Source organism: Pollicipes pollicipes, unplaced genomic scaffold (genome assembly GCF_011947565.3).
Source record: "Pollicipes pollicipes isolate AB1234 unplaced genomic scaffold, Ppol_2.1 Scaffold_3216;HRSCAF=3773_pilon_pilon_pilon, whole genome shotgun sequence".
Classification (NCBI taxonomy): Eukaryota; Metazoa; Arthropoda; class Thecostraca; order Pollicipedomorpha; family Pollicipedidae; genus Pollicipes; species Pollicipes pollicipes.
In genome coordinates this window covers 1765308-1791010 of record NW_023596251.1, presented here as the reverse complement: position 1 = coordinate 1791010, position 25703 = coordinate 1765308, and the positions used below count along the sequence as shown (strand labels likewise).

The following is a 25703-nucleotide window of genomic DNA, read 5'->3' as shown; positions in this document are numbered from 1 at the left end:
CACCGCTCAAAGGCATCCCCCCCCCCCCCTTGTACGCAGCAATCCGCCGCCTCAGCCGGGTGCGCGTGGTGCCGCGCTTACCGCCAAGCGAACACACAAGGGACGAATACCTGGGGCCTGTGACGGTCACGGGCCAAGCATGGGGCCTGTGACCTAGGCTTCGGCGATCGCACGGCCGCCAGCTTGGTTACAGAGAAATAGCCATATGGGCTTTTGCACTTCCATTTGGTGGCATTCGTGATGTGGGATTGATGTGCGTCGTTTTCTATTCAGCGCAGGAAAAAGCACCACATTGTAGACCTCAGTTTTTCATCGCTCGTGTGGTGGTTTCCCAATCCCCTCCATCAGCGGTAGCGCGGGATTCACGTCCACGTGTTTTGTGGTTTCCCAAACCCTTCCATCCGCGGTAGGGTGGGATTCCCGTCCACGCGTTTTGTGCTTCCCTAATCTCCTCTATCGGCGGTGGGGCGGGATTCACGTCCACGTGTTTTGTGGTTTTCCGATCTCCTCCACCAGCGGTAGGGCGGGATTCACGTCCATGTGTTTTGTGGTTTTCCGATCTCCTCCACCAGCGGTAGGGCGGGAATCGCGTCCACGTGTTTTGTGGTTTTCCGGTCTCCTCCACCAGCGTAGGGCGAAATTCACGTCCACGTGTTTTGTGGTTTTCCGATCTTCTCCACCAGCGTAGGGCGGGATTCACGTCCACGTGTTTTGTGGTTTTCCTATCTCTTCCACCAGCGGTAGGGCGGGATTCACGTCCACGTGTTTTGTGGTTTTCCCATCTCCTCCGCCAGCGTAGGGCGGGATTCACGTCCACGCGTTCTGTGGTTTTCCGATCTCCTCCACCAGCGTAGGGCGGGATTCATGTCCACGCGTTTTGTGGTTTTCCGATCTCTTCCACCAGCGTAGGGCGGGATTCACGTCCACGCGTTTTGTGGTTTCCCAATTCCCTTTTCCAGCGTAGGGCGGGATTCACGTCTACGCGCTAACGGAAGAGCTATGCGCGCTCATTGCTTATGGGATCAATCACTGCCCTGGCTATGGACGTTGCATGGCCAACACCAAACGTGTCGTGCACGGAGGGCCGACCGTGTCGAATTCTGCTGCGGTCCCGTAAACGTTCTCCGGGACACACGGCCTACTTGCGTTGGTTGTTGTTCATTGGAGTTTTCGGGCGCGTCGACTGCAGTGGTCATTTTGCGCCCATTGCGTTGGCGTATCCCTGCAAAAGTGCTTTCGTGATTGCTGAGTAGGTGTAGCAAGCATTGTAGAGATGTTGTTTTATGTTTAGTCTATAGGCAATTTATTTTCTAAGAAACCCTTATGCCTTGGAATGTGCAGCAAATTCACTGATCGTTTCGCTCGTAAGCCTGCGCTGCTGAGTTCCAGTTCTGTCAAATTTAAGCGAAAAGTTGGAACAGACTGGGATGGGTTGCATTATATCTAACTTATATCACAGCAATTTAACCTACACATATACCGGAATGGCATTCTTGACTCACTCAGCTGAAGGGAGACAGAATCATCACTGATGACGTAGGCGTTTACGGGTGACGGGATCGGTACCAACGACGAGAAGACATTTAGGGTGAGGAAGATCGGCGTTAACGACGGAAAGGAACTCATGGGCGACAGGATCGTCGCGGACGCCGAGACAACACCAACTCGTCTGTAGTGTCGAGTGGGTCGCTAACTGGGCACGCACCAGCTCGGCTGTGGTGTCGAGCGCGTCTTTAACTGCGTAGGCACCAGCTCGGCTGTGGTGTCAAGCGCGTCTTTAACTGCGCAGGCACCAGCTCGGCTGTGGTGTCGAGCGCGTCTTTAACTGCGTAGGCACCAGCTCGGCTGTGGTGTCAATCGCGTCTTTAACTGCGCAGGCACGAGGTCGGCTGTGGTGTCGAGCGCGTCTTTAACTGCGCAGACACCAGCTCGGCTGTGGCGTCGAGCGCGTCTTTAACTGCGTAGGCACCAGCTCGGCTGTGGCGTCAAAATACAATTCAGTAGGGTCAGTGGCTCTGCGCGGCGGCGTTCGTGACACCCACGAGTGATGCGACTCTAGCTGGTCACGCGGATCACTCCAACCATCAATCCACTGCGAAAGACGTTCAGAGATAAATTTATTACAAATCTAGGCATAGCGTGTAGCATATAGTCACAATAACAAAAGCGCACATATGTACAGGGTCAACTCTGAAATGAAGGCCGGGATATGGGCTGGACGATGTCTATAAAACGAGCGAGCAAATCGAGCACGGCCAACGGCAGACTCTGCCACGTCGCCAGCATCGGCTCCTTCCCAGGCACTGCAGTGGGAGCTGCTTTTGATGACGTCACTCGGCCATTTGAGAACGAGCCACCATCAATAACGTGGCAGTGCACAAACACACGTGCACAGAAGCCCGTCCCGTGGGAGACGGACTAGTCAGGTACTTACACGCGGCCCGCACATGAGCCACTGCTCCGGACCCATTTCACCAACCCCTTCCGCCCGGTCCTCCCCGCACCACTGGTTCCAAATGACAAGCAAAATTCCGTCAAACGAAACGAGTAAAGACAATAGCAGAGAATTCCGAACTGAAGAGTTCCGCGTCAATATTTACCAGTTAATTACAAGCATGATGCAAAGACCGCAGCACGTCGTCGGTCAGTGGTTCAGACACGATCTTAGAAAAAGGGGAAAAATAACACTTTCCTCCGCACAGCCTTCTTACCCTCAAAGATCCTTCTCCAACGCTCTCCATCGGCGCCGGGCACCGCTCCTGGGCCGCTGGCACATGCCTGGCTTTAGTCTGAGACCGCTCCCGCTAGCTGACGCCTCTGGCGACACCCGAAAACATCCCACGCTCGTGCCGTCGCCCGCGCTCGCCACGCGCCAGCCACGCCGCCACCGACACCACCACAGTAAATGCATCGTCTCCTGCAACGTCGTGCATCGCGCACCTCGGCGACCTGTCACGTGACTAGAGGGGTGGGGTCACACACAGAGCCGGCGCGGCGCAGGCCTCCGAGCCGGGCCCACATCGCTCTCTCGCTCTCTCGCTCTCTCCTCCGAACGCGGCGGCCTGGCGCGGCGGGCGCCACAAACCGCGCGCGACAAACGCCCACAAGGCGGCGCGTCAGTCGCTCAAAATACCGACTCGGGTTAACAAAATAGCCAAGCCGAGCTGCCCCCGCGGAGGCCCGGCACCTGAAACACCACCTGATATTTGTCTTCGGCTACGTCCGCCCGCAGCCGGCCGGCCGCCGCCTGCGGCCGCGGCAGCGTCACAAAAATACTACGGCACTCCGACTCGCGTCACAAAAATACTACGGCGCTGCGTCACGCGTCACAAAAATACGATTCTGGCGCGTGCGGCGAGCGCTGAGCAGGCACGTGTCGGCGGCGCGCGCGGGCGCCAGCGCCGCTCAGTCCACCACCTGCGGCTCGAACGTCAGCTTCTGGCTGCGTGGCTCGTAGAAGCCGGCCTGGTAGAACGTCTCGTTGTCGGCGGCGGCGTGCGCCAGCCGTCGGTAATCGGCCAGGCTCACCACCCGGCACCGGTGGCTGATTGTCTGTACGTCGTTCTCGTCCATGTGCGGCGATTCGAAGAGGCCGCCCTGCGCAGAGGGGGGCGCGCCGTCAGGGGCGATCGCGATGGCGGCGGGAGAGCGAGGCCGTGCGGCGGTCGGCACCGGTGGCCGGCGGAAAGCGGGGCGTGACAGGCGTCATCGTCACGTCACGTCACGAACCAGGGCCTCGTGTGTTCCACGGCCGCAGTAGGCGACACATCAGATGTACGGGGCTCAAGCCGCGGTACTGGCCAATCTTTTAATGGAATTTGTGGCACTGGATGGGGCTGAGAGGGAAGCAGAGCCGCGCGGGGCCCGCACGAACCACTGCCCACATCCGCGGTCTTAGGTCAGTGCTGCTCCCAGACTGAGCACTGACAGTGGCAGTTTCTACACAAGCACGCACACAGTCACTGACCAGTGAAGAGGATTAAGCGAGTCCCGTTCACCTTCTCATTGCTCGCATCCGCGCGCAGCCCCACAAAGGGTGACGCCAGAGCACCTCCCCTCCTCCCCTCCTTCCCTCCTCCTCCGCTACCTTGGGCTCGTTGAGAGGCCGGTCCAGACCGCACGTCTCCTCCGGGTGGTAGAACCAGGCGACCTGGACCAGCATCTGGCCAGAGGTGGCCTCCCAGAGCGCGTGGATGCGGCCCACGTACGGCCGGTCCGGCAGGCCGGCCGACAGGAACACGGCACAGTCGCCCACCTGTTGGCCAGACCGTAAACTTATGTATCGTGCGGCTTTCGTCTGGCGGCCGCCAAAGGCACATCGTCCACCGCAAAGCGCTCTCAGGACCAGGCGGCATCTGACGACGGCTGGAGACAGACCTGGTCGACGCTTGCGAGCAAAAGTTCACAGCAGACGTAGGTAACGCGTCCATAATTCAGTCAGTCAGAAAATCAGCCAAAATAATTCCCATCTGTACCAAACACTTATATGTACAAGACTGTGAATGACTGGGACTTCACGTTACCCCGGGCACGTGACATGCGTGTTTCACTTGATGCAACAGGCACCAGCTATCTAAAACAATACAGAACACCAGCTGAGCAGTCGATGTCCGAGGTCCGACCGCGCTCGCCAAACTTACGCTGATCTCCTCCGGGCCTCGGGCGATGCCCTTGTACACCTCGCGCTTAGCCTTGCCCTTGCTGGCCGGCCGCTTCACGCCCTTGCCGGACCAGTGCCAGAGCTGACGCTCGGGCAGGAAGGCTGCCATGCCGGACGGGTGCCGCTGACGCCCCTACGGGTAGGTCGCTGTCAGCCAGCCGCCGGCTCTGCCCTGCCGTCAGTGGGCGGTAGCTCGGGCGTCATCGGAAGATCGCGGGTTCAAGCCTCTTCGCCGGCTGTTTTCCAATTTCGGAGGGTGGAGTGGCGATGACTGACCAAAGCAGGACCATGCATCCCAACGCAGCCCTGTTTCAAAATAAGATAGCTTTAACGCTTAGCACACGAACAAGAAAGATAACAGCTCGGACTACCAACGGCCCAACAATGGCGCAAAGAAGCTAGGCAGAACGCTCTGCAGAGCCCACTACCTTCACCAGCCTGCTCTGCGCCGCCGCGGGCCACCGGTCGTCTTACCTCGGACTTTTTCCTTTTCTTGGCGTCGGCGGCCGGCTGTCGCTTGAGCTGCGCATCCTCGCTCTGGCGTCGACCGGGACTCGGTGACTTGATACGGATCTTCAGCTCCGACTCCTGCTCCACCACGTAGCTCTCTCCGGCCGAGAGGCGCCGCTTGGCCGACTTCTTCTTCTCCGCTCGCCGCTCCCCACGGGCGTCTGACCCGACCTCGCGCTCGTGTCCCACGCCGTTGGAGGCGGGCTCCGGAGGTTCTTTGCTTCGCTTTTGCTTGCGCTGCTTTGCCGGTTTGGTTGCACTCGTATTGAGCCCTTCTGACTTGCCATTCTCCGCCGGGTGCTGGCTTGTTTTGGAGCGCGCAGTTTGTTTGGATTGCTCTTTCTTCTGCGACTTGGTGGGTTCCGTCCTTGCCTGCTTCGCCTGCGCCGTCTTCTTCTGCTTAGGCGCTTCTTTTCGCTTTTGCCCATGCTCCTCAAGTCGTCGCTTTTTCGAACTGTCGGCTCGTTTTTGTTTCGTCCCACCCTTCTGCTCCGACTCCTCCCTGCGTCTGTGCAGCGGCTCGTCTTTCTTCTCCACTTCGCACTCCGCTTTCGCCCGCTTCTTGGACTCGTCCCGCCAGACGGCGTCGGCGTCCTCCCCCCTGGCGGGCGTGGACTCGTCCGTTCGGGGCGGCTTGGACGAGTCCATGTGGCGCGGCCTGGCCAGCTCGGCGCCGGCCAGCGGCGGCGGCGGCTCCCAGCGTTCGTCACTGACGCTCAGCCGGCTGGCAGCCCGCTGACTGGAGGTGGCCGACGTGCCCGACGATGCTCGCCGCCGACGCCTGCTCAGCGTGTCCAGCGGGTCCTGGTCGTGCTCTGAGGGGGGGGGGGGGGTCGCCGCGTCAGACGGCCGGCCCGCTGGCACACACGCGCCGCTCCCGACACAGGCGCGTACATCAAGGACCTGCTCCAACCTGCCCCTGCCCCGTGGGGGGAGGTCACGTGCGGAACACGGCGTTTAGTGCCCCCTCCCCCCCCCCCCCCTCCTGTCCGACCGTGGCTCACACGCTGTATCAATGAGATATGGACAAAGGGCAGCATACTGGTCAGCACCCAAAGTCGGTGTAGGAAACTCTCCCTCAGCCTGCGTGTGTTCGGTGTCGCAGCTATGCTTTAACAGCAAGTATAGCTACATTATCAGTGCGCCGTTTTCACTGTTATGCAGTGATAGCACAGTATTTATTTCGACACTGGACCTATCCACATGCATGGAAACGCCAATATTTCAACAAAATAGCAACAAACCAAGCAAAAACCAGCCAATCAGCCAACCAACTACCCAACCAACCAACCAACCAACTAACCGATCCCCCACTAAGCCAACAAGCGGTGGTTACAAGCCTGAGGTCCCAGGGGCAACGGAGCCGCGGGGACTGGGTTCCTATCCCAAACCAGCTTATTTCTGAGAATGGACTTCTTTCTTTTCTAGTTTTAGTTCTAGTTATATTTTTACACTCCTCCTTGGGAACAACATAACCACAAATGCCGTGGGTGCCGGTAGTGTAGTGGCTAGGGCGTCTGCGTTAACCACTGCGCGTCTGGGAAACCAGAGGTACGGGGTTCGATTCCCCGCGGTGTCCGCCCTTCCTGCCAGGGTGAGAGGCAGGCGACGCCATAAAGCCTCAGCGGGCTGAGTGCGTTGTAAAGCCCCAATGACACCTACAACCACAACTGACACTGGACCCGTCCACCCACCCAGCACATGCGCTCACGAACTGACCGACAGGCGGGTAGTCCTTCGGCAGCATACGGATGCCCTCCAGCCTCATGTAGCCGCTGTCGCCGTCGTCGAACTCGACGTACATCATGCCCGGCTCTGGCGAGGCGCCCTCCGTCACCGTCCCCGGGAACAGGCCACGCAGCTTCGGCGACCAGTTGGCCAGCACGCGCGTGCCCGGCCGCAGCGACGAGAACGAGACGGGCCGCACCTCGCGCACCTGCCGACCCCGGCCGCCCGGTCAGCAGGGGGGGGGGGGGGGGGGGGGCACGTCTGGGAGGGCGGCGGAGGGGCGGAAGGCAGCTGGTTTGCTGAGTGGTGACCTGGAAACACATCGGGCTTCGAAGACCATAATCCGTGGTCTGCGTTATCATTCCGCCAATAATGGCGGCTGACGTCTGACAGGCAACAGCTTTTGCTGAGCCCGGGAGCCCTACAAACAAGCAGGCACTGTAGCAGCGGCAGCCATGTGGCATACGACCGCACCGTGGAAAAGGTGCACGCTAAAATGACCACCTGGGTTTTGGCACTGCTCATGTACAGCTAACTTCGAAACGTCCCGTTGTGATCATTTTGCGCCAACAGGTAATCTAATGACCATTTCGCTGCCAGCAAAAAGTATGCTGTCGGCCCCCTCGTTCTGCGGCGCCGCCCGGGCGTCACAGCTGGGCCGTCGCTGTGGCCGCCGTACCGCCTGGTTGAGCAGGTCCTCCTGGGTGTAGATGGTGGGCCGGTGGCAGCGCTCGCCCTCCACCGTGACGCCGTACAGGTCCGGCGGCTGGATGGGCCGCACTTGGCTCCGGTAGAAGAGGCCGTCGATCAGCACCAGCAGGCGGGCTTCCTCGGCCAGGTCGGCGGCGGTCAGCGCCGGCTCCAGGCGAGCTGAGCAGAGACACGGGCACCGTCAGCGACACCGACAGCGGCGGCGGCGGCGCACGCCGCAGCGTCACCTCCGAGGCCGGCACGGCCACTGGGACCGCACACGTCACGAGCTGTGACGTCGTCACGCGTCATGACGTCGGTGTGACGTCGGTGGGCCTCTCGAGAAGAGCCGGCGCCTTCACAAGAGTTCGGGCACCAGTTGCCGAGTGATTGGGTCAGTCGTCCCATGACCCGGCCTGACCTGGTACGGCAGCTGTAGGGGCGCTGCGGGGCGCGGGACACTGTACCTCCCCGGGAACTACCGTAGCAGGCGACCACCATCAGTAGGGCTTCAGACGGACCGTGAGTGTGACTGCACGCCTCGAATGCCATCGGCAACCACGACCACCGATGCCGGTGAAGACCAAACCGGAAACGTCCAACCGCACATCGGTCCTCAAGTTGGGACATCAGGTCACAATCAAGGTCACATAGTCAGCCACGAAGTCAGCCAAAAGCCGCATGCAATCAGCCAGCCTTAACTGGCAAATAAGTGTCAATGCAGCAGGTAGACGGGCCTCACAGGTCGCCTCCCACTGCCTAAGAGCTCGAGTCTGACCTGCCCGGCCTGTGACCTACCGGTCTGTGCCTCGCCGTTAGTGGGGGCGGCGGCCGGCTCCGGCTGGGCGGCGCTCGACGTGGCTGCCGACGCCGCCGGCGCCGCCGGGTCGCCGGCGGCCGGGTCCGCCGGCTCCGCCGTCTTTTCGGCGGCGCCGGCGGCGTCAGCGCTGCTGCTGCGCCGCTGCGGAGGCGCCGGCGCCTCCCGGCTGGCGGAGCGCCGCCGGATGACGGCCGGAGGCGCCGCTGGCGCCGGCGGAGGCGGCGCCGGCGTCAGCTCCTCACTGTCGCTCAGCCGGTCCTTGAGGATCACCTCCGCCTTCAGCTTGGGCTTCAGCTTGGGCTTGAGCAGCGGGAAACACTTCTTCTTGGCCACGATGGTCTCGGTGTCGTCGGGCGAGAAGGAGTGCTTCTTGGGCGGGCACAGCTTGCGCTTCTTGCGGCTGGACACGAGCTCCGGATCAGAGGCGGCTGTGTCCGGGTCGGCCGTCTGAGGCACCTTGCGCTTCTTGCACTCAGCCAGCGCCTGCAGACAGCAGCAGGCATCGTCAGAGGGATTCACGGCACACCCACCACGTGGGCCGGTGTGTGGAGCGCACCGGTTGTGCCCAGCGGAGCAACAGGGAAGCTCAGCACTCCATACTACAACAGCCATCAAGTGAACGGTAAGTGCACAGAGCACACTGGTAGCCGAAAAACAATCAATGGTTAGATTCTGAAAGCATGGAAACAGAGTTTACCAACAAACAGACATCAATGGGAGTAATTTCTTATCGTGGCCTATCACATCCACTGTTGAGCTGAGTGCGCCAAGTAAGCCATGCCGCGTGGGGGACCCGTATCCGCGTATCCCGCCTCGAGGCCTAGTGCACTGCAGATCGCCGAAGAACTAATATTCTGATTACAACTGGCCGCGTAGAGCAGATAGCACACCTTCTCACCCCAGCGGCATGATTCGCTGCCGAAATACACCTCGGGCGAAGCCCTGTCACCCCTGCACCAACCAACCAAAACCGAGCTGGCCCATCGTTCCCAAGTCCCCGCCGCCCGCCGGCCGGGCCGTACGCACCCGAATGCCGTTGGTGTATTTATCGTGCTGTCGGCTGGAGAACGAGTAGCTGACGGTGTCGGCGCACGCCGTGTCCTCCCAGACGAAAAGGCGGCCGCCGTCCTCGCTCTCCGTGTCCGACCCGCCGGCCGACACGGCGGCAGCGGCTCCGGCGGCGGCGGCGGCGGCTCCGGCGGCGGCGGCGGCGGCGGCGGCGGCGGTGGAAGCAGTAGCGGGAGCCGTCACAGGGGTCGCGGCGGTGGCGGCCGCGTTGGCGGCGGCGGCGGTGGCGGCCGCGTTGGCGGCGGCGGCGGCGGCGTTGGCGGTGGCGGTGGCGGCGGCAGCAGCGGCGGCAGCGGCGGTGGCGGCGGCGGCGGTAGGCACGGACGCGCTGGGCGGCCCTGCGGCCGGCGAGGCGGCGCGCGGCGGCGTGCGCGCCGAGTCGGAGCGGCGCCGGCCGGCCAGCGAGCGGCGCGCGCCGCGGCCGGCCGCGCGCCGCTTGCTCGGCGAGTCGGCGCTCTTGCGCGGCGAGAGTCGCTGCCGCTTCAGCGCCGCCTTGTACAGCCGCTGGATGTCGGCCAGCTGGGTGCGAATCTGCCGGATACGTGGCGAGTCCTCCCAAAACGGCTCGATGGTGAACTGCACCTGGCGGAGAGGGGCGGCGTCACCGGACCGCCCGCAGGGGAGCGCAAAACGGCGCCTCGCCCGGCGGGAACGGCGGCACGCCCCACTGGCGGACGGGCACTCGGTGGTGCTCTGTCCGAGGCGGACACCGCACCGGCGGATCTGTCACTCGTGAGGCCCGTCACGGGGGCAACTGGCGCCGACCAAACTGCAGATACACATTCATTCAAACTTGCACGAACAATACCCACAACCAGCAGTCAGCAAAAGTCCATCATACCACGCTTCAGAAGCAACGCTTATCACGCCTCTTTTGCTAACGACTAACATAAATTCGGGACAACCACAGCCTGGTGTGGTGGGTCGACACAGGAGACGGGGCGGCACCACCGTCCCGTACCTGCATATCGTCGGCGGTTGTGGCCGGGCCGGCGGCGCGCCGCCTCAGCCAGTGTCGAGCGCGCTCGCCGCTCTCCCGCGAGAGGTACTCGCGCCGGCCGGCAGGGTCCACCGCCGGCCGCGCCGCCATCTGCCAGCGGGGAGGCACGTAGAAGCGACGCTGGCCGGCGCGCGCCAGCTCGGCGTCCGCCACGGCGCAAAGGGCGGCCAGCGCCTGGCTGGGCGGTGGCGGCGGTGGCGGCGGCGACGGCGCCAGCAGCTCAGCAGCGGCCAGCAGCGCCGACCAGCCGCCGGCCGCCAGCCGCTCGTGCACCACGACGCCCTCGCACAGCAGGTGCAGACCGCTAGCAGCGGACGACTGCAGCGGCGGCGGGGGAGGGGGACGGGCAGGAGGCGGCGGTGGCAGAGGCGGCAGATCCGCCGCGCAGACGGCCAGCAGCTGCAAAAGCTCGGATGGACTCTGGGTCTGGCTCTGGCTCTGGCTCTGGCCCGTCGGCTCCGGACTGCCCTCGTTGATGACGAGCGCCGGCGAGCCGCACGAGTCGCTGTCAGAGCCTGCCAGCGGAGAGAGCTCCGCCTCGCTCGGCGGCCGCGACGGCACTGCCGGCTCCGGCGAGCTGGCCGACACAGGCTCCGCCCCCGGCTCCGCTGATTGGTCGGCATCCGGCGCCGGTTGGGTCTCGTCTGGAGATGATTGCTCGGCGTCCGGTGATGATTGGCAGACCTCGGGTGTGATGGCATGAATGTGCGACGCTGATTGGTCGACGTCTGATGCCGACTGGTCCGTGGGCGACGGTTGAGAAGGCGAAGACTGGTCGTCCTCTGCACCTCCACGAGGCGTGTAGCACCCGTCATCGTGGTTTACTGGGGAGGTGCCCTATGAACAGAAGGACAAAAGGACGCATTAATATTTAGCGCTTACTGAATCAAAAGAAGCATGCCAGCCTCCAACAAACTCATATAGTTCGAAATGACATTACTATATTGCCATAGCGCCGATGCCTTGGCACGCATAAGCGGGCTGTTCGACTGTTTCAGTGATGATATGCCTGGACATAAATAAGCCAATGCACTCTTCGGGCCTGTTCGCCGGCTCCGGCGGCCTCGACCGACAGCCGGGCGCGCTGACCTGGACTATGACCTGGTGCTGACCTGTGACCTGGTGCTGACCTCCCTGGCGGCGGGACACGGCTCGGCGGCGGCCGCCATCTCGGCAGGCGGCGGCGCCGGCGGCGGCTCCGGCGCCACCAGCGGCACGTGCGGTAGGATCTGCGCCACAGCCGACACGCTCAGCCTCAGACTACAGACAACAGCGCACGGACGCCGCGACAGGAAGCAGCTAATCGGACGAAGCGAGTGCAGGACAAGCACGCGGAGCTCCAGCGGCATGGTGGAAGTGTCTATTTTTGGTGGCGTCCGTGGTGACGCATAGTCATGTTACATGGGATATTCTCTGGCCTGTTTGAAACTTTTACTCTCGTCTCACTTTACCCTCACTTGCCGGTGACATCTCACTTTACTCTTTTCACCCCCGTCCTGATGGGGAGGGCGGTCCATGCGACCCCTCCCCCCCCGCCGGATTTCGGTACGATTCTACTGGCAAGATGGAGCTGACCCTGTAGGTGCTCTATTGACGCAGTATGAACACATGTCTAGTGTGTATGCAGACACCGTGTACGTACAGATCGCAGCAATCGCTGTAATGTTCGCAACACCAGCGTGGCTACATGCCAGTTAGTTACACTGCAGTGTTACCATTCCTTGCATTGCAATTACACCACCAGCAAAACCTGCACTGCACCACCAGCGCACCCTATACCACCTTGCTACCGCCACCTACCGGCAGCTGTCCGACGGTGGCCATGGTGTGCACGCCGGGCGCGGACGGCACGGCGGCGTGTAGGCTCGGCGCCAGCTGCTGCGGTGACGGCTGCGGCGGCGCCGGCGCCGGCTGCAGGATGAAGGGAGCGGGCGGCTCGGCGTGCGTGTAGTACACCGACTGGGGACGGCGAGGCGCAGGCGACGTCAGAGGCGATCACGTCACTGGCGACTGGACGACAAAAACTGGCCTTCACCGCTGGCCCACGTGAGGCGGCGCGGCGAACTCATTGCACTCGCAAACTGTCAGCGGAGCTCCCCTCCCCGAGACGCGCACCTGCGGCATAACCGCCGCCAGCGGGCACTAGCCACGTCACGGCCCCGTTGTCACACGAGCGCCGGCCCGGCTGGGGGTGTGGGTCACGCAGCCTCTGACCTGGAGCGGCGCCGCCGGGATTATGTACTGGACGGGCAGGGGCGGCGCACTGCTCGGCGACGCCGGCACGTGGGCCGGCGCCGGCTGAATGGGCTTCAGGCGGCTCGTTGGGTCCTCCTTCTTCAGGCTCTGCAGCGCGGAGAGAAGGCGCCCGTCAGGCACGGGACATGCGAGTAGAGAGGGATATTAAGTGCGATGAACAAATGTGAGGCGGGTGGAAATTAGGTGGGACGTAAAACACGTCAGCTAAGAATAAAAGAAACAGCAACACGACAAGCGTCAAACTTATACCAATAAACACGCATCTTGCCTTTCAGGTGCCGCTTGATTGCTTATATGGGCCTGACCTTACCGTGTTTAGCTGGCGAACACTACAGAGAAGCCAAAACAACGTCATCCTGACAGCACTGCGCTGTGAGTTATGGGGATGCGCAGGTCGGTTGCTGGCCATCGGAAGCGTAACAAAACAGTGAGCACGGGTCGAGACGCACGTAATGCATCGAGGCAAGGCCAGAACTCCACCCATCTGGCGGAGATGCCAACAACTCCACTTACATGGTTGCCGGTAGATGTCAGCAGCGGCGCCTGCTCCGTGGGCGACTGCTGGATGTATAGCTGCGGCGGCTGGGATGGCAGGACCGTCAGCTGCTGGGACTGTAGTGGCGGCATACACTGATACGGAGACCACAGCACGGCCGGCCGCGGCGCCGGCTCTGCTGCAACACGTCAGGTCAGCACAGGTCAGGGCAGGTCAGGTCAAGACAGCACGGACACAGCCGGCCAGCTCAAATGTTGTGGTAGTGGTCAGGGCGACACGGGTGACACGATATCAGCAAGTGTCTGGTCAGGGATTACGCATCATGTGAGACCGGCACAGGTCACGTCAGGTCAGCACAGGGTCAGGTCAGCGCGCAGTCAGATCAGAATGACCTCACCTCAGGCCTGGCAGGGCCATACCTCCACGGGGTCAGGTCACCACGGTTACTTGCTCGGTGAAGTCTGGTGGGAAGGCTTTTTTCCCCGTACCGAGCGCGGGCCAGCTGGGTCGGGTCAAGAGGCCACTCACCAACAGTGCGAGGCACCAGCATCCAGTGGCCGGTGGTGGGGTCGCTGTGCAGCTGGTAGCTCTGCGGATAGCCGGTGAACAGCGGCGTCGCTGCGAACCGAACACGCCGTCGGTGACGCACGCCGCACAGAGCCGGGTCGGCGGCGCTCCGACGGCCCGCCGCTGGGCCGCTGACAGGCCGTCGTGACATGGCCACATGGCCACATGGCCACATGGCGCATATGGTGATATGGCAGCACGGTAACTGGTGCCATGGTAACTGGTGCCATGTTGGCATGGCGACACGACGACAAGGTGACGAGGTGGCATGGCGGAATGGTGACATGGCAACATGGCGACATGGTGATATGGAGGCATGGTGAGCAGACAGACCCCGCGGACCCGTTACAAAGCCGGGGCAACAAAGCACGTTTCTCCAGCCGCCACAGTTCGTTTAATTCAGTTGGCCCATCCTCAACAACGCCAAACGACATGTGTGTAGCCAGTAAACAGCGTTATACAGTGAAGTGAGAACACACCCAGCTAACATTTACAACATCAAGGCACGGGCCAGGGACTGCTCAAACAACCTGTCACACTTGGGGACTTGTGATGCAACACGAGATAATTAAATTACTTGAAATCGTACGAACACTCCTTCCCTCATCGGCACCAACCGAATCGGCGCCAGGCGAACTGGCGCCAGCCCAGCCGGCGCCAGCCCAACCGGCGCCAGCCCAACCGGCCGGCGCCAGCCCAACCGGCGCCAGCCCAACCGGCGCCAGCCCAACCGGCCGGCGCCAGCCCAACCGGCGCCAGCCGAACGCGTGCCGTCCACGGAATCGGACACATCTGGCGCCGAAGCCCTGCCCCCCGAGCTCGTGGCGCTCGACACACCCTACTCCGGCCGGGCCGCTCTTCGAACGCAAAGCCGGGAGCCCGAGACGGCGGCGCGTGCACGCGCGTGTGTGACCTTGGCGGTGACCTTGGCTCGGGCCGTCGCTCACAATCGATGCCGGAGGCCTGACCCGGCCGCGTCGAGCCCTCAGGCGCCGTGGCGACGTTCGACCCGGCGTCCGGCGATGTGACGTCACGCCCGGTGCGTGACACGCGAACGACGCCGGACTACACCCCCCCCCCCCTCCCCTCCCCTCCCGAACCGACGGTGGACGGAAGCGCCAACGGACGACGCGCGCCCGGGCCCGACTGATAAGCGGACCAGAGGGCTAGAAACTTGGCCGACTGTACGTGCTTCATGTTCAAAGTGAGGGTGAACCGGCTACGCAGAGTTGGGGTATGTGCCACAACGATAAAGAAAACCACATCCCTGGATCGTGATTGCGTGGAAACATGGCATGACATGGTGCACTGGCTATCCAATACCGGCGTGGTAAAGCACCATGCCTCCATTCTTCCGACGCGATCATGATGTAATTATAATCATGATATTACATGATATCACTACCCGTCAAGTACTGGCTCGCGTCGCACACGCGCCTAGGTTAGGCTGCAGCTCCAGAGCTTAAGAGTGGGTCTGGGGTGTCGGGCCCGAAATAACTCACGGGTGGGTCTGGAATGCGGTCCGGAGTGGACTCCAAAGTGGGTCTGGAGTGCCGGACCCGGAGTGACTCAAGAGTGGGTCTGGAGTGCCGGACTTGGAGTGGTTCAAGAGTGCGTCTGGAGTGCCGGACCCAGAGTGATTCAAGAGTGGGTCTGGATTACCGGACCCGGAGTGATTCAAGAGTGGATCTGGAGTGCCGGATCTAGAGTGACTCATGAGTGGATCTGGAGTGCCGGGTCTAGAGTGACTCATGAGTGGGTCTGGAGTGCCCGATCTAGAGTGACTCATGAGTGGGTCTGGAGCGCCGGATCTAGAGTGACTCTGGAGTGGGTCTGGAGTGCCCGATCTAGAGTGACTCATGAGTGGGTTTGCAGTGGCGCGTCCGGTTTCCGTTGTTCATGTTTTGTTTTGTTTTGTTGTTGTTTTTTGCTTTGCTCACGTGTTCATCAAGCAAGCCGTGCTGCACTGATGTTGCTGATTTCATCGCCATGATTCATAACACACAGCAAAGATCGCCTACACCATCTCTTGCAATTTAAAAATGGCATGGCTCTGTTGAGAAAAATGTTTTCGTGTTGTGAATATTCCAGTCCTCCCCTTTTTTCATGAGTAAACTAAATCCCAGCATAGCTGTAATCGTCTCTAGCAGCATGACGTTGAAAAATTGATCGTCTTCTGACGAGCGTAGTAGTAACAGGCTTTTTAACGATTTTAAATGGCAGGACCAGGGGGTGTGAAACTACACCCCTATTACGAGCTTCAAAGCAGCCTCCATTATCCGCCATCCGTCTCGAATATTGTCAGCTTACAGAAAAACAGACGGCGACAGTTACAACTGATCAGCCATCTTGGAACATACGCATATCCTCCTTCCCCGAACAGCTGCCCTATTCCCTCCCATCCAGGATGCAACGAAAGATGGCCTCCTCCTGTCTGACGCCACGCGCACTCGCCGTCCGCCAGACCGGCGTCTGTGTCCGCCAGACCGGGTCTGTGTCCGCCAGACCGGGTCTGTGTTCGCCAGACCGGGTTTGTGTCCGCCAGACCGGGTCTGTGTCCGCCAGACCGGGTCTGTGTCCGCCAGACCGGGTCTGTGTTCGCCAGACCGGGTCTGTGTCCGCCAGACCGGGTCTGTGTCCGCCAGACCGGGTCTGTGTCCGCCAGACCGGGTCTGTGTCCGCCAGACCGGGTCTGTGTCGCCAGACCGGGTCTGTGTCCGCCCGCCTCATTCAGGCGCGGCTGAGGCCTGTGACCTGGGCCGAGATCCCTCCGGCAAACGGTCAGCGGCCGCCGCAGTTCCCTGTATGTCATCCTGTTTGGGACGGCGAGACGGCGGCATCCGGCACAGCTCTATGAAAGAAGGGAAACTGAGTACGCTTCATGCGTAATTTGGGCTCGCAGACGCATTGCAGCCAAGGGACTAAGGCGAGCAAAAATGACATAGCTGACCAATGAGCCTCCATACGAGCAAATAAGCCATTTATGGACCCGCGAAAAGACAGCCAGTTTCACATCGAAATGGGCGCTCGACCATAACACTGTGGAGTGATCAATTATTGACGCGATTCATAGAAGGGACCAGCGACGAGGCTGAGACTCGACCGCAGCGAGTGCACGCCATTTTGAAGCAGGAGATGATGATGCCTCGGGTCTAGGTTGCTTCAGAGCACGCAACATGCACTGCCACACGGACGCCGAGACTGCACATTTGACCACGGACCACGTTTGAAATCGACCCAGACTAAAGCTCAAGGAAAAAAACATCGACGGGTTTTCCGTCGTAATGGAGCTTTGGTCTCACGAGAATGTCCGGCTTTTGAACCGAGGGTCGCCATCCTTCCAAACGGACCGCCTCCAACGGCACGTGCAGCGCTCGCCAGCATGGCTACGTCCCTGCCTCTGCCCGCCCACACCAGCCCCGGCCCGACTCCAGTGCCGGCGGGCGCGCGCGCCCCTGCGCCTGGCGGCGGCCCGCAGGTCCCGGTCGGGCTCCGTCTAGCCGACGTAGCGCGCGCCCCTGCGCCTGGCGGCGGCCCGCAGGTCCCGGTCAGGCTCCGTCTAGCCGACGTAGCGCGCGCCCCTGCGCCTGGCGACGGCCCGCGGGCCCCGGTCGGGCTCCGTCTAGCCGACGTAGCGCGCGCCCCTGCGCCTGGCGGCGGCCCGCAGGCCCCGGTCGGGCTCCGTCTAGCCGACATAGCGCGCGCCCCTGCGCCTGGCGGCGGCCCGCGGGTCCCGGTCGGGCTCCCTGTAGCCGGTGTAGGGCGCGCCCCTGAGGCTGGCAGCTCTATAGCTGACGGTCAAGCGACGGCGGCGGCTATGTCACCGCCGTCCCTTGGCGTCGCGAGCTGTCGCCTGCACGCCTCGGCGCTGGCGAGACGCACGGGCCCCGTGACGGTGCTGGTAATTCGGCTGTTTATCTGTGGTAAGCACACAGCATGGATTTGGGCGTAATGGCGCCGGTGGGGCCCGCAATTTCTTCTGTACACCGGTGAACAGCGCCAGCTGACTGTCGACAGCTGACGGGACGCAAAGTTGCCCGGTCGAAGTGATCCGAAGCTGCCTCCGGTGCGGCCGCCACCCACCGTCACCCAAAACCCGACACTGGAACCGGAGCCGCACCGGCCGCCGTCTTCTCCCCGTCAGCCCCGCGGGCGGGGGCGCGCGCTCCGGGCCGAGTTGAGCCGGGCCGGGCGGGGCGGACCGGCGGCGCTGCCGCCCCGCCTCGTCCGGCCGCCTCCCGGCCGGTGGCGCCGCCACACGGCCAGCGCGCGCAACTAGCGGCCCGGCCGGCCGGTCGGTCGTCACCGCTGCCGCCGCCGCCGCCGGCGTCGACCGCACGGCAGAAACGGGCCGCACGGGGGCCGCCGCCGAGCTGGGACCGGTCCGAGGTGGGGATTCGAGCGCGACTCTCTGGGGTTGCCAGCTGGCGCTGTGGCAGCCGATGACTGACGCCGGCAGGGACAGTCGCTCACGCGCGGCGGACGTGCGACAGTGGATACAACTCGCCCGCTCCACAGCACCGGCCCGATATCTCACGTGACAAGTATTCGGCAATGAACCATTTAACGCCACTACATGGCTTCATCGTACTGGCCTAATGAAAAATAGGTGATTGTTCTTGTACTACACCTGGTCAAAAATTATCACTTCAAAAGAAAAAGGAGAAACAGGGGGAAAAATCAACCCCGGCAAACCTTCGAGGCCTGGAGGGGTGGTCGCTATCAGTGCCCGTGCTTAGACCAAATATGTTGCAGAATTACTACCACGCGAGGGAAACTGACGCATATAAAAAATAATGTCACCGCATAAATCAACGGGGGCCCCGCAGCATATTTCAGCATGAGACCCTTTTTCAGGCGGGCCCAATCCCTTAAAGAGCATCTGCTCACACATCGGCGGTAGAGCCGACGCCGTACGTGCTGCGCTGTATTCCCCCCGCGCGCGGCGCGTGAGGCGGCGTTCGTTTCGCCGTCGCGTCCAGCGCTGATCAGGAGCTGCATCAGGACCTGCTCCGACCGACCGCATCGGACGTGTCCGACAGCGCTTTCCAGAGCCAGGCTCCAAGTGCCGCTTTGGGTTGTCAGGCTTGGAAATAGTAGAACCGTGAAAACAGCTTACAAGCAGATAGGGTCGCCACTTTATGGGTTCCATTCTGAGCGCCTGCGCCCCTCTCCTTTCAACACTAACTTGAGCCCTCACCCCCACCTCAACCCACCCCAATGCTCCTCCGAGGACCCGCCCAATGCTTCTGAGCAGAGCGAATGCTGGGCTAAATAAATACAGAAAACGATTTAAACTATTGGTGTGGTAGGTACCTAGACACATCACTATCAATACCATGTTAACTGTGTAACAAATATGCATTCTTTAGGTATTAAATATTGTTGTCATGACAACTCCTTCATACGTCAGGCGAGCCTGCAGCTGTCTGACAAGTTTTTCACATGATAACACCTGGATTGGGATAAAGAACAGCTGACTGTAACGTGCAGCACCTCTTTAAGTACAGGACAGCCCGGATAAAAGCTCGCCCATCTTTCCCAAAACAGTGGCGAGTGAAATTGTTGAACAATCGTTGGTGTGATGTTTACTTGACTGGCGGTTGAATGGCCTCCAATACCGTCAATATACTGCAATACTGCAATAGCGCGGGCCACCAGGGATTCCTAAGACTTGCTAAGATGCTGTGTTGTGAATTGCACTCCATTCTAATCTTCTCACAAAAAGGCGGCTTCACATCGCCTTGACAGTGGGCGGACATTCCTCAAAGTCACGCAATATGGAATCTACAGCATATTTTTGAAGAGTTCTTTTCTATTCTAGCACCGGATACGCAAATTAAAATGGCAGCAAATCATGGAAGAAATCATGTTTTAGGGTAGGTTAGGCCAATAGTATTGGCTTGCCCCCCCCCCCCCCCCGGCCAACCAGTTTAAGAAAATGGCGCTCCTGCAAGCAGTTGCCTCGGCTGATTAGTTCGTCGAAGCTAATAAATTATGCTGATTGTCTGTGCCAATAAAATTGCAAAGCGATAAACGCAGATGCGCCCATCATTTCACAGTAAAAAAAAATGTAGAAGACACGTGGCAAGCATGGGTGCATTAAAATAAATGTTGGAAAAGACCGATCTTTTAGGAGAAACCTTTCTGTCCTACGGTGTCTTGGCACGTAGCCAACAGCTCGACCTCCTCCCCCCCCCCCCCCCATAGTGACATGTGATCTCACCTGCGTAGGGCGTGGTCTGGCCCAGCCAGACGGAGGGAGGCGGCGGCAGGTGGGCGGGGCCAGGCGCCGTCGGACCGCCCATGCTCCAGCCGGCCACGCCCATGTCCCGACCGGCGCCCGCCCACACACTGGGAGCTGTGAACCCTGCCGGACGGAGGACAAGCACGGTCACCGGCGCGACACAGCACGTCAGGGCCGGGCTTCAGCGGGCCGAGCGGGCCGCTCCACTCAGCCACCAGGCCGGTGAGCACCCCTGCAGGTGGCGGACCGCTCCACCGGGCCGGCCGCTCCGCCGAGCCGGCCGCTCCACTCAGCCACCAGGCCGGTGAGCACCCCTGCAGGTGGCGGACCGCTCCGCCGGGCGCGACGCCAGTGGTCGGGTCAGCCGGACCCGGCCGGCGGCCACCGCCAGGGCGGGGCCCGCGCGCGCCAGATTGCTCCCCGCGTGCTCCGTCTGCCGCTTATCGCGGACGGCAGGCTTGATTTCGCCACGCATCCCAAGAGCGCAGTCCATGCAGCAGTGAGCCAGACTCTGGATGCTGGCAGCGACCGTTCGAGTCCATCGGGTGAGAGTGCAGCACGCCTGCCCCTCTCCCAGCACACGTGAAGCGCCCCCGGAGCCCGCAGCTCTTCCCAAGTCCAAGCCTCGGGCCCAGCGGCGCTGCGTCCGAAGAACCGCCCTCGATCCCAATGTGCACCTCTCCAGAGACTTCAGAAAGGCTTCGCCCCTGACGCCTGCACCACCGCCACCAGCTGAGGGTTGAACTCCGAGTCGCACACTGGACAGGTCCAGTAAGCCGGCGTACAGCGACTACCGAGCCGTCACGAGCCCAGGCTGACTGGCGTGCCGGCCCGCAGACCAGCGGGTCCGCGCTCACCAGCGCTTTAAATCGCTCGCGCCCCGACGGCCGGTGCGCGCGCCGCCACGCCAGCCCCTCCCGGCACCGCCGGCACTGCGGGGGAGGGGGGAGGGGCGGAACGGACCCTCTGTTGACGGGCGCCGCGGCCGGCCAGTCCCGGGCGGAGCCGGGGGGCCGGACCGGGCCACAAAAACATCTCCCTGGACCCGGACCCCCACCCCTCCCCACAACTCCCTCGGCCTCGGGCGAATGCTTCGCGTCGGTGCCGCCGCCGCCGCCGCCGCCGCCGCCGACCGGGCGGCCCGGGACAGCTGTGCTCACAGAGGCGCCGGCCGGCCGCCGCCGCGCCGCCGCGCCGCCGCGCAGCGCAAGGCGGCGACTGGCGGGAGGTTGGCACCTCCTGCACAGCGACACTGACGGCGCCCCGTCATCAGTCCCGGCTCTGCTTGACTCAACAGATGGAGTCGGTGTTGGGTCCGGAAAAAGTTCAATTGTTGAGAAGTTGAGATTGGATCGTTTCTATTTGGAATTTTGGGGAATCGGAAACAGGGTTCAGACAAACCCATCAATTGGAGCGGTTTTGCTGTTATCTTCGCTCAAATTGAAGGGCACGTAACAGCAAAACCGCTTATTTTGGCAGCTGCTTTAGGTATGGCAAACACAATAAAACAGTTTGTGAAACGCGGAATGTTTTGAGGCGCATTATCCAATCAGACGTCAAACACAACGCTTTTTGGCGTTAAAATATTTTCATCGTTGACTGTTTTCATCGCAATGAACTTCATCGAAACCGAATTCGGAATTAGGCCAGACCGCCTTGAGTCGCGGTCGGAGTGGATTAAAATTTGGGCAGTGCTTCCCGGAGGCAGCATAAGAGCGCAATGAGCCGGATCCCAGAGTCGGAACTCGCAGTCGATTGCCCCAGAGCTCGGAGTCGATTACCCCAGAGCTTGACGACGATTCCCCCAGAGCTCGGAGTCGATTATCCCAGAGCTTGACGACGATTACCCCAGAGCTCGGAGTCGATTACCCCAGAGCTTGACGACGATTACCCCAGAGCTCGGAGTCGATTATCCCAGAGCTTGGAGTCGACTACCCCAGCGACGGAAGTCGATTACCCCAGAGCTTGGAGTCGATTACCCCAGAGCTCGGAGTCAATTGCCCCAGGGTCCTGAGTCGATTACACCAGCGCCCGGAGTCGAGCAGAACTCTGGCGTGCGGTCGTCCCCGCACGCATCGGTCTCATTGCAGCCACGTCTGCTGATTGATGGTGCTCGCGTGCTTCGACATCGCGCAGCATGCGCCGCCCCCTCCTGTCCAGCCGTTGGGAGTGTGGGGGCGGGAGGGGGGGGGGGGGCGTTGGTCAAGCTCGACTTTAATGGCTGGCGGACTTTGTCCTCCAACCCTGAGCAGGAGCTGGCTTCGGTCCGGCGCCGCACAGCGAAACACGGGTCACCGGTGGAGTGGGGCATTAGGGGAAGAGTAATGAGCTTTTTGCTTTAGTTCGGCTGGAATCAGAGCCAGTTCGGCCACCCTCGGTCATTTAAGGGTTGCCGGATGGAGCGGAGAGCCAGCGGTTGGGCAGTGCTGCGGCCGCCGTGAGAGCTCTCGGGTGTTACCCCGGGAAGGTTCTCCGGCTCTGTCTGTCTCCGCTGAGAACGATATGCGCACAGGGTGCTGCAGAGTGCGCGGGGGCAGAATCGGGTGCGGCGGGTGTGGCAGCAGCCGCGTCACGCATCACTGAAGCAGTGATGATTTCCCCCTTCCCCATTGAAGGATGCCGCTAGAACGGCTTCAGTCAGTCGGGTTTTCTCGGTAGCGTCCATTGCTGAGAAGGACGAGCTGTACATAAGGTAGCCGATCCTTCCTCCTCCGCTCCCACTCCCAGTCCCACTCCCACTCCCACTCTCAGTCCTAGTCCCAGTCCCAGTCCCAGTCCCAGTCCCACTCCCACTCCCAGTCCCAGTCCCAGTCCCAGTCCCAGTCCCAGTCTCAGCCTCAGCCCCAGCCCCAGTCCCAGTCCCAGTCTCAGCCCCAGTCCCAGCCCCAGTCCCAGTCCCAGTCTCAGCCCCAGCCCCAGTCCCAGTCCCAGTCCCAGTCCCAGTCCCAGTCCCAGTCTCAGCCCCAGTCCCAGTGCCAGTCTCAGCCCCAGTCCCAGTCCCAGCTCCAGTCCCAGTCCCAGTCCCAGTCTCAGCCCCAGTCCTAGCCCCACTCCACCCCCAGACCCAGCCTTCCTCCCCACACAGGGAAACACCAGTCGCTATACTGGCGGCGCGGACTCTGTTTGGAATACGATAAGCAGAGGTGTGGCTTCAATGAACAAACAGCAGTTGGCACATAGCACACGATCCCTCATCGACCACACGGCAACTTTGACCCGAGCTGTTCCTCTTCTTACGGAAGTGTTTTAGATTGTCGTCGCCTCGAGGCAGTCAGCGAATGGCCGCTAAACAATAGCACGCTGATCGAACTGCTGCATTCATCAAGACTTCAAGCTGTAACTAAGATCCGTTGCACAGCGCGCGACACCACTACCACAGCGGAAGAGGGGGGGGGGGGGGGCGGGGTGTGAAGCCCGGTTGCGCCATGGCTCCTGAACGCTGATTTTGCCCCTGCATTCGCTGGCGCTCCACAAAAGGGTGCGCGACGACGTGCGTTGCGTTCCCTTTTTAAAATGTTGCATGCCCGCAGCGTACATCTAACTTTTAACTACACCGCTTGGCGCAGTGCATGAGCACTTTCACCAGAGCAGCTGTACTCGATTTCGGCTGTTTCGCCGCCTTCCGCGGATTGTGAGGCCTGTACGCTCTGCTGCAGACCCCAACCCAGATGAGCTCGGGCAAAACTTCAAAAACAGCGCCCGAGAAGAGTCCACAAGGCTCACTCGGGTCGTCTGGGGCACGTCCTGCGGTCTCATCTCGTCTTATATTTCCGTGAGGATCGGATCCACTGAACCAAAATCTCGTTGTTGCCCTCTCAGAGCACTTTGAGGTAAGTTCCTCCGTGGTGCCTTGTCATACGGACAGCTGGTCCAAGCCAGAGCATGACGCCACCTGTATTAAGGGGTAACAAGAGATTGCTTATGACCAGCCAATGGCCCAACATGACCTTGGTCTCACCTTGCTCCACGCCTACGATTGTTATCAAGGGTGTAACTACGTATCTGAGACGGTAGGGGTCAAGCTGAAGTATCAGCCGTAACAAGCCAGCCTGAAACTGGCATTTTGCAAGGGAAAACATGAAAAAAGAGTACTCTTTGGCAGGAACTGGGGGAGACAACATAACATTTAATGACAATTGGCGAAGTCATGTTCCCCGCTCCAGCTCGTGATTTGGGCCCCAGCCCATGATTGTCATACGCGACGATAATGTTGGCGAGCTGCGGATGTTCTGCTTACTATCCGCTCCTCGGAAGATTTTCGACATTGGACAACACGCCAACTCGATATTTAATGTCCCACAGGTTGAATATCCCACAGAGTAGTCGTTTCAATTCAGACCATTAGCAGAGATCGCACATGAGCCAATCCTTTGCCAGTTTCAGCACTTGTCCCCCCCCCCCCCCCACCCCTCCGACCTTGGACTCGAGTTACCATGGTGAGGGTCACAGGCGCGGATGAAGTTTATTAGATCAGTCCCTTCAAAGATACTTGACAGTCCGATGCAGGTGGCAAGATGCATTACTGATGGCGGATCAGCACGTTTCGTTCAAGCAGAACATTGAGAACAAGGCTGTACCTTGTTGACTTCAACGGCGAGAACAAAAGACGTTGCCGCCAGATGTACAAGGATTTGAGCTCTTCTGGTCCGAATCTCATTGTAATCCAGCAAGCCACTTGCACTAAGCATGCAAAAATGGTGGGAGTGCACTCCCTATTCTGGCGAAGGCTGGGCAACGAACGGCACAACTTCCGACATGCACGTGATGAACACTGGGCAGTAACCACAATGCCCACAGGGAACCCAGCAGTGCTGAAATTCCCACAGAGAACACAAGAGTGTCAAATTTTCACAGAGAACACAGCAGTGCTTAATGCCTACAGAGAATGCAGCAGTGCCCTAATGCCCACAGAGAACACTGCAGTGCCCTGATGACCGGCATTTTCATATGACGCACGGAACCCCCTATAGAACACACAGACAATGTGTGTGCCCGTGTATGTCACTGATATGAAATGGCTGTCAAAGGAAACCAACGGACCGAGCCCGCGGCTGGAGGGAAGACGGCTGGCGCCAAATGGGGCCGGGGGAGCCGAAGCAGGCAACAGCCCGGCCATACTTGGGACGTCCCAGACGCCGCCCGCCCCGAGGGACACCACACCCCGCGCCCGGACGGCAGGGCATGGCCATCAGCCCCTGTCGCCCCTCCCCATCTGGTCCCCCGCGCCCATTCAATAAAACCACCCCGGTGGAAACCACGCACAATCGGGCCGTCCGTACGGCTCGGCGCCCGCCGGCAAGAGTTGGAGATTCGACCTTACGGCCGGACGGGTCGCCTCTCCTGCCCGGGTCCCAGTTCTGGCGGGAGAAGCCAGGCGGAGGTGACTTTCACCTCTCCGCCGCCACCACGGCCACAGCCCAGCTTTAAACCGGGCTGGTCTCCGAGTTTTTGTCGCGATACAGTTGGATAAACTGATAGCGATAGGCTGGTGCGGACAGGTGGCGTTTGTAGCGGAAGGGAACACCAGGCCATGCCATGACACAGAAAGATGTCCCCTAATAAAACTGTTACGATAAGAGCGCCTGTGATGGTAAACACGATTTTGGGCAGCTGAGAGTTACCAAGCGTGTGATGCTGGTCGCAGCACTCGGGCATCCATGC

The 25703-nt window shown here is 61.0% G+C and overlaps 2 protein-coding genes across 2 annotated transcripts in view; both read right to left on the bottom strand.

Annotated features, from left to right (window-relative positions):
• Positions 1-2100: 2100 nt before the first annotated feature.
• On the bottom strand, positions 2101-8448 carry LOC119090969 (protein winged eye). The gene is made up of 7 exons (XM_037213694.1): positions 8387-8448; positions 7578-7768; positions 6890-7106; positions 5135-5985; positions 4641-4793; positions 4088-4255; positions 2101-3597 (listed from the first exon to the last, which is right to left on the bottom strand). Exons 3-7 carry the CDS (start codon positions 6975-6977, stop codon positions 3406-3408), a joined length of 1452 nt encoding a protein of 483 aa, XP_037069589.1. The 5' UTR covers positions 6978-7106; positions 7578-7768; positions 8387-8448; the 3' UTR covers positions 2101-3405.
• A 2536-nt stretch (positions 8449-10984) lies between these two features.
• Positions 10985-25703, bottom strand: part of LOC119091005 (leucine-rich repeat extensin-like protein 5) — a 100287-nt gene continuing 85568 nt past the window's right edge. The window contains exons 9-15 of the mRNA XM_037213727.1: positions 20022-20165; positions 13757-13846; positions 13246-13406; positions 12691-12819; positions 12277-12435; positions 11659-11705; positions 10985-10991 (exon numbers count right to left, since the gene is read on the bottom strand). Coding sequence (XP_037069622.1) covers positions 10985-10991; positions 11659-11705; positions 12277-12435; positions 12691-12819; positions 13246-13406; positions 13757-13846; positions 20022-20165 — 737 coding nt within the window. The remainder of the gene's footprint in view (positions 10992-11658; positions 11706-12276; positions 12436-12690; positions 12820-13245; positions 13407-13756; positions 13847-20021; positions 20166-25703) is intronic.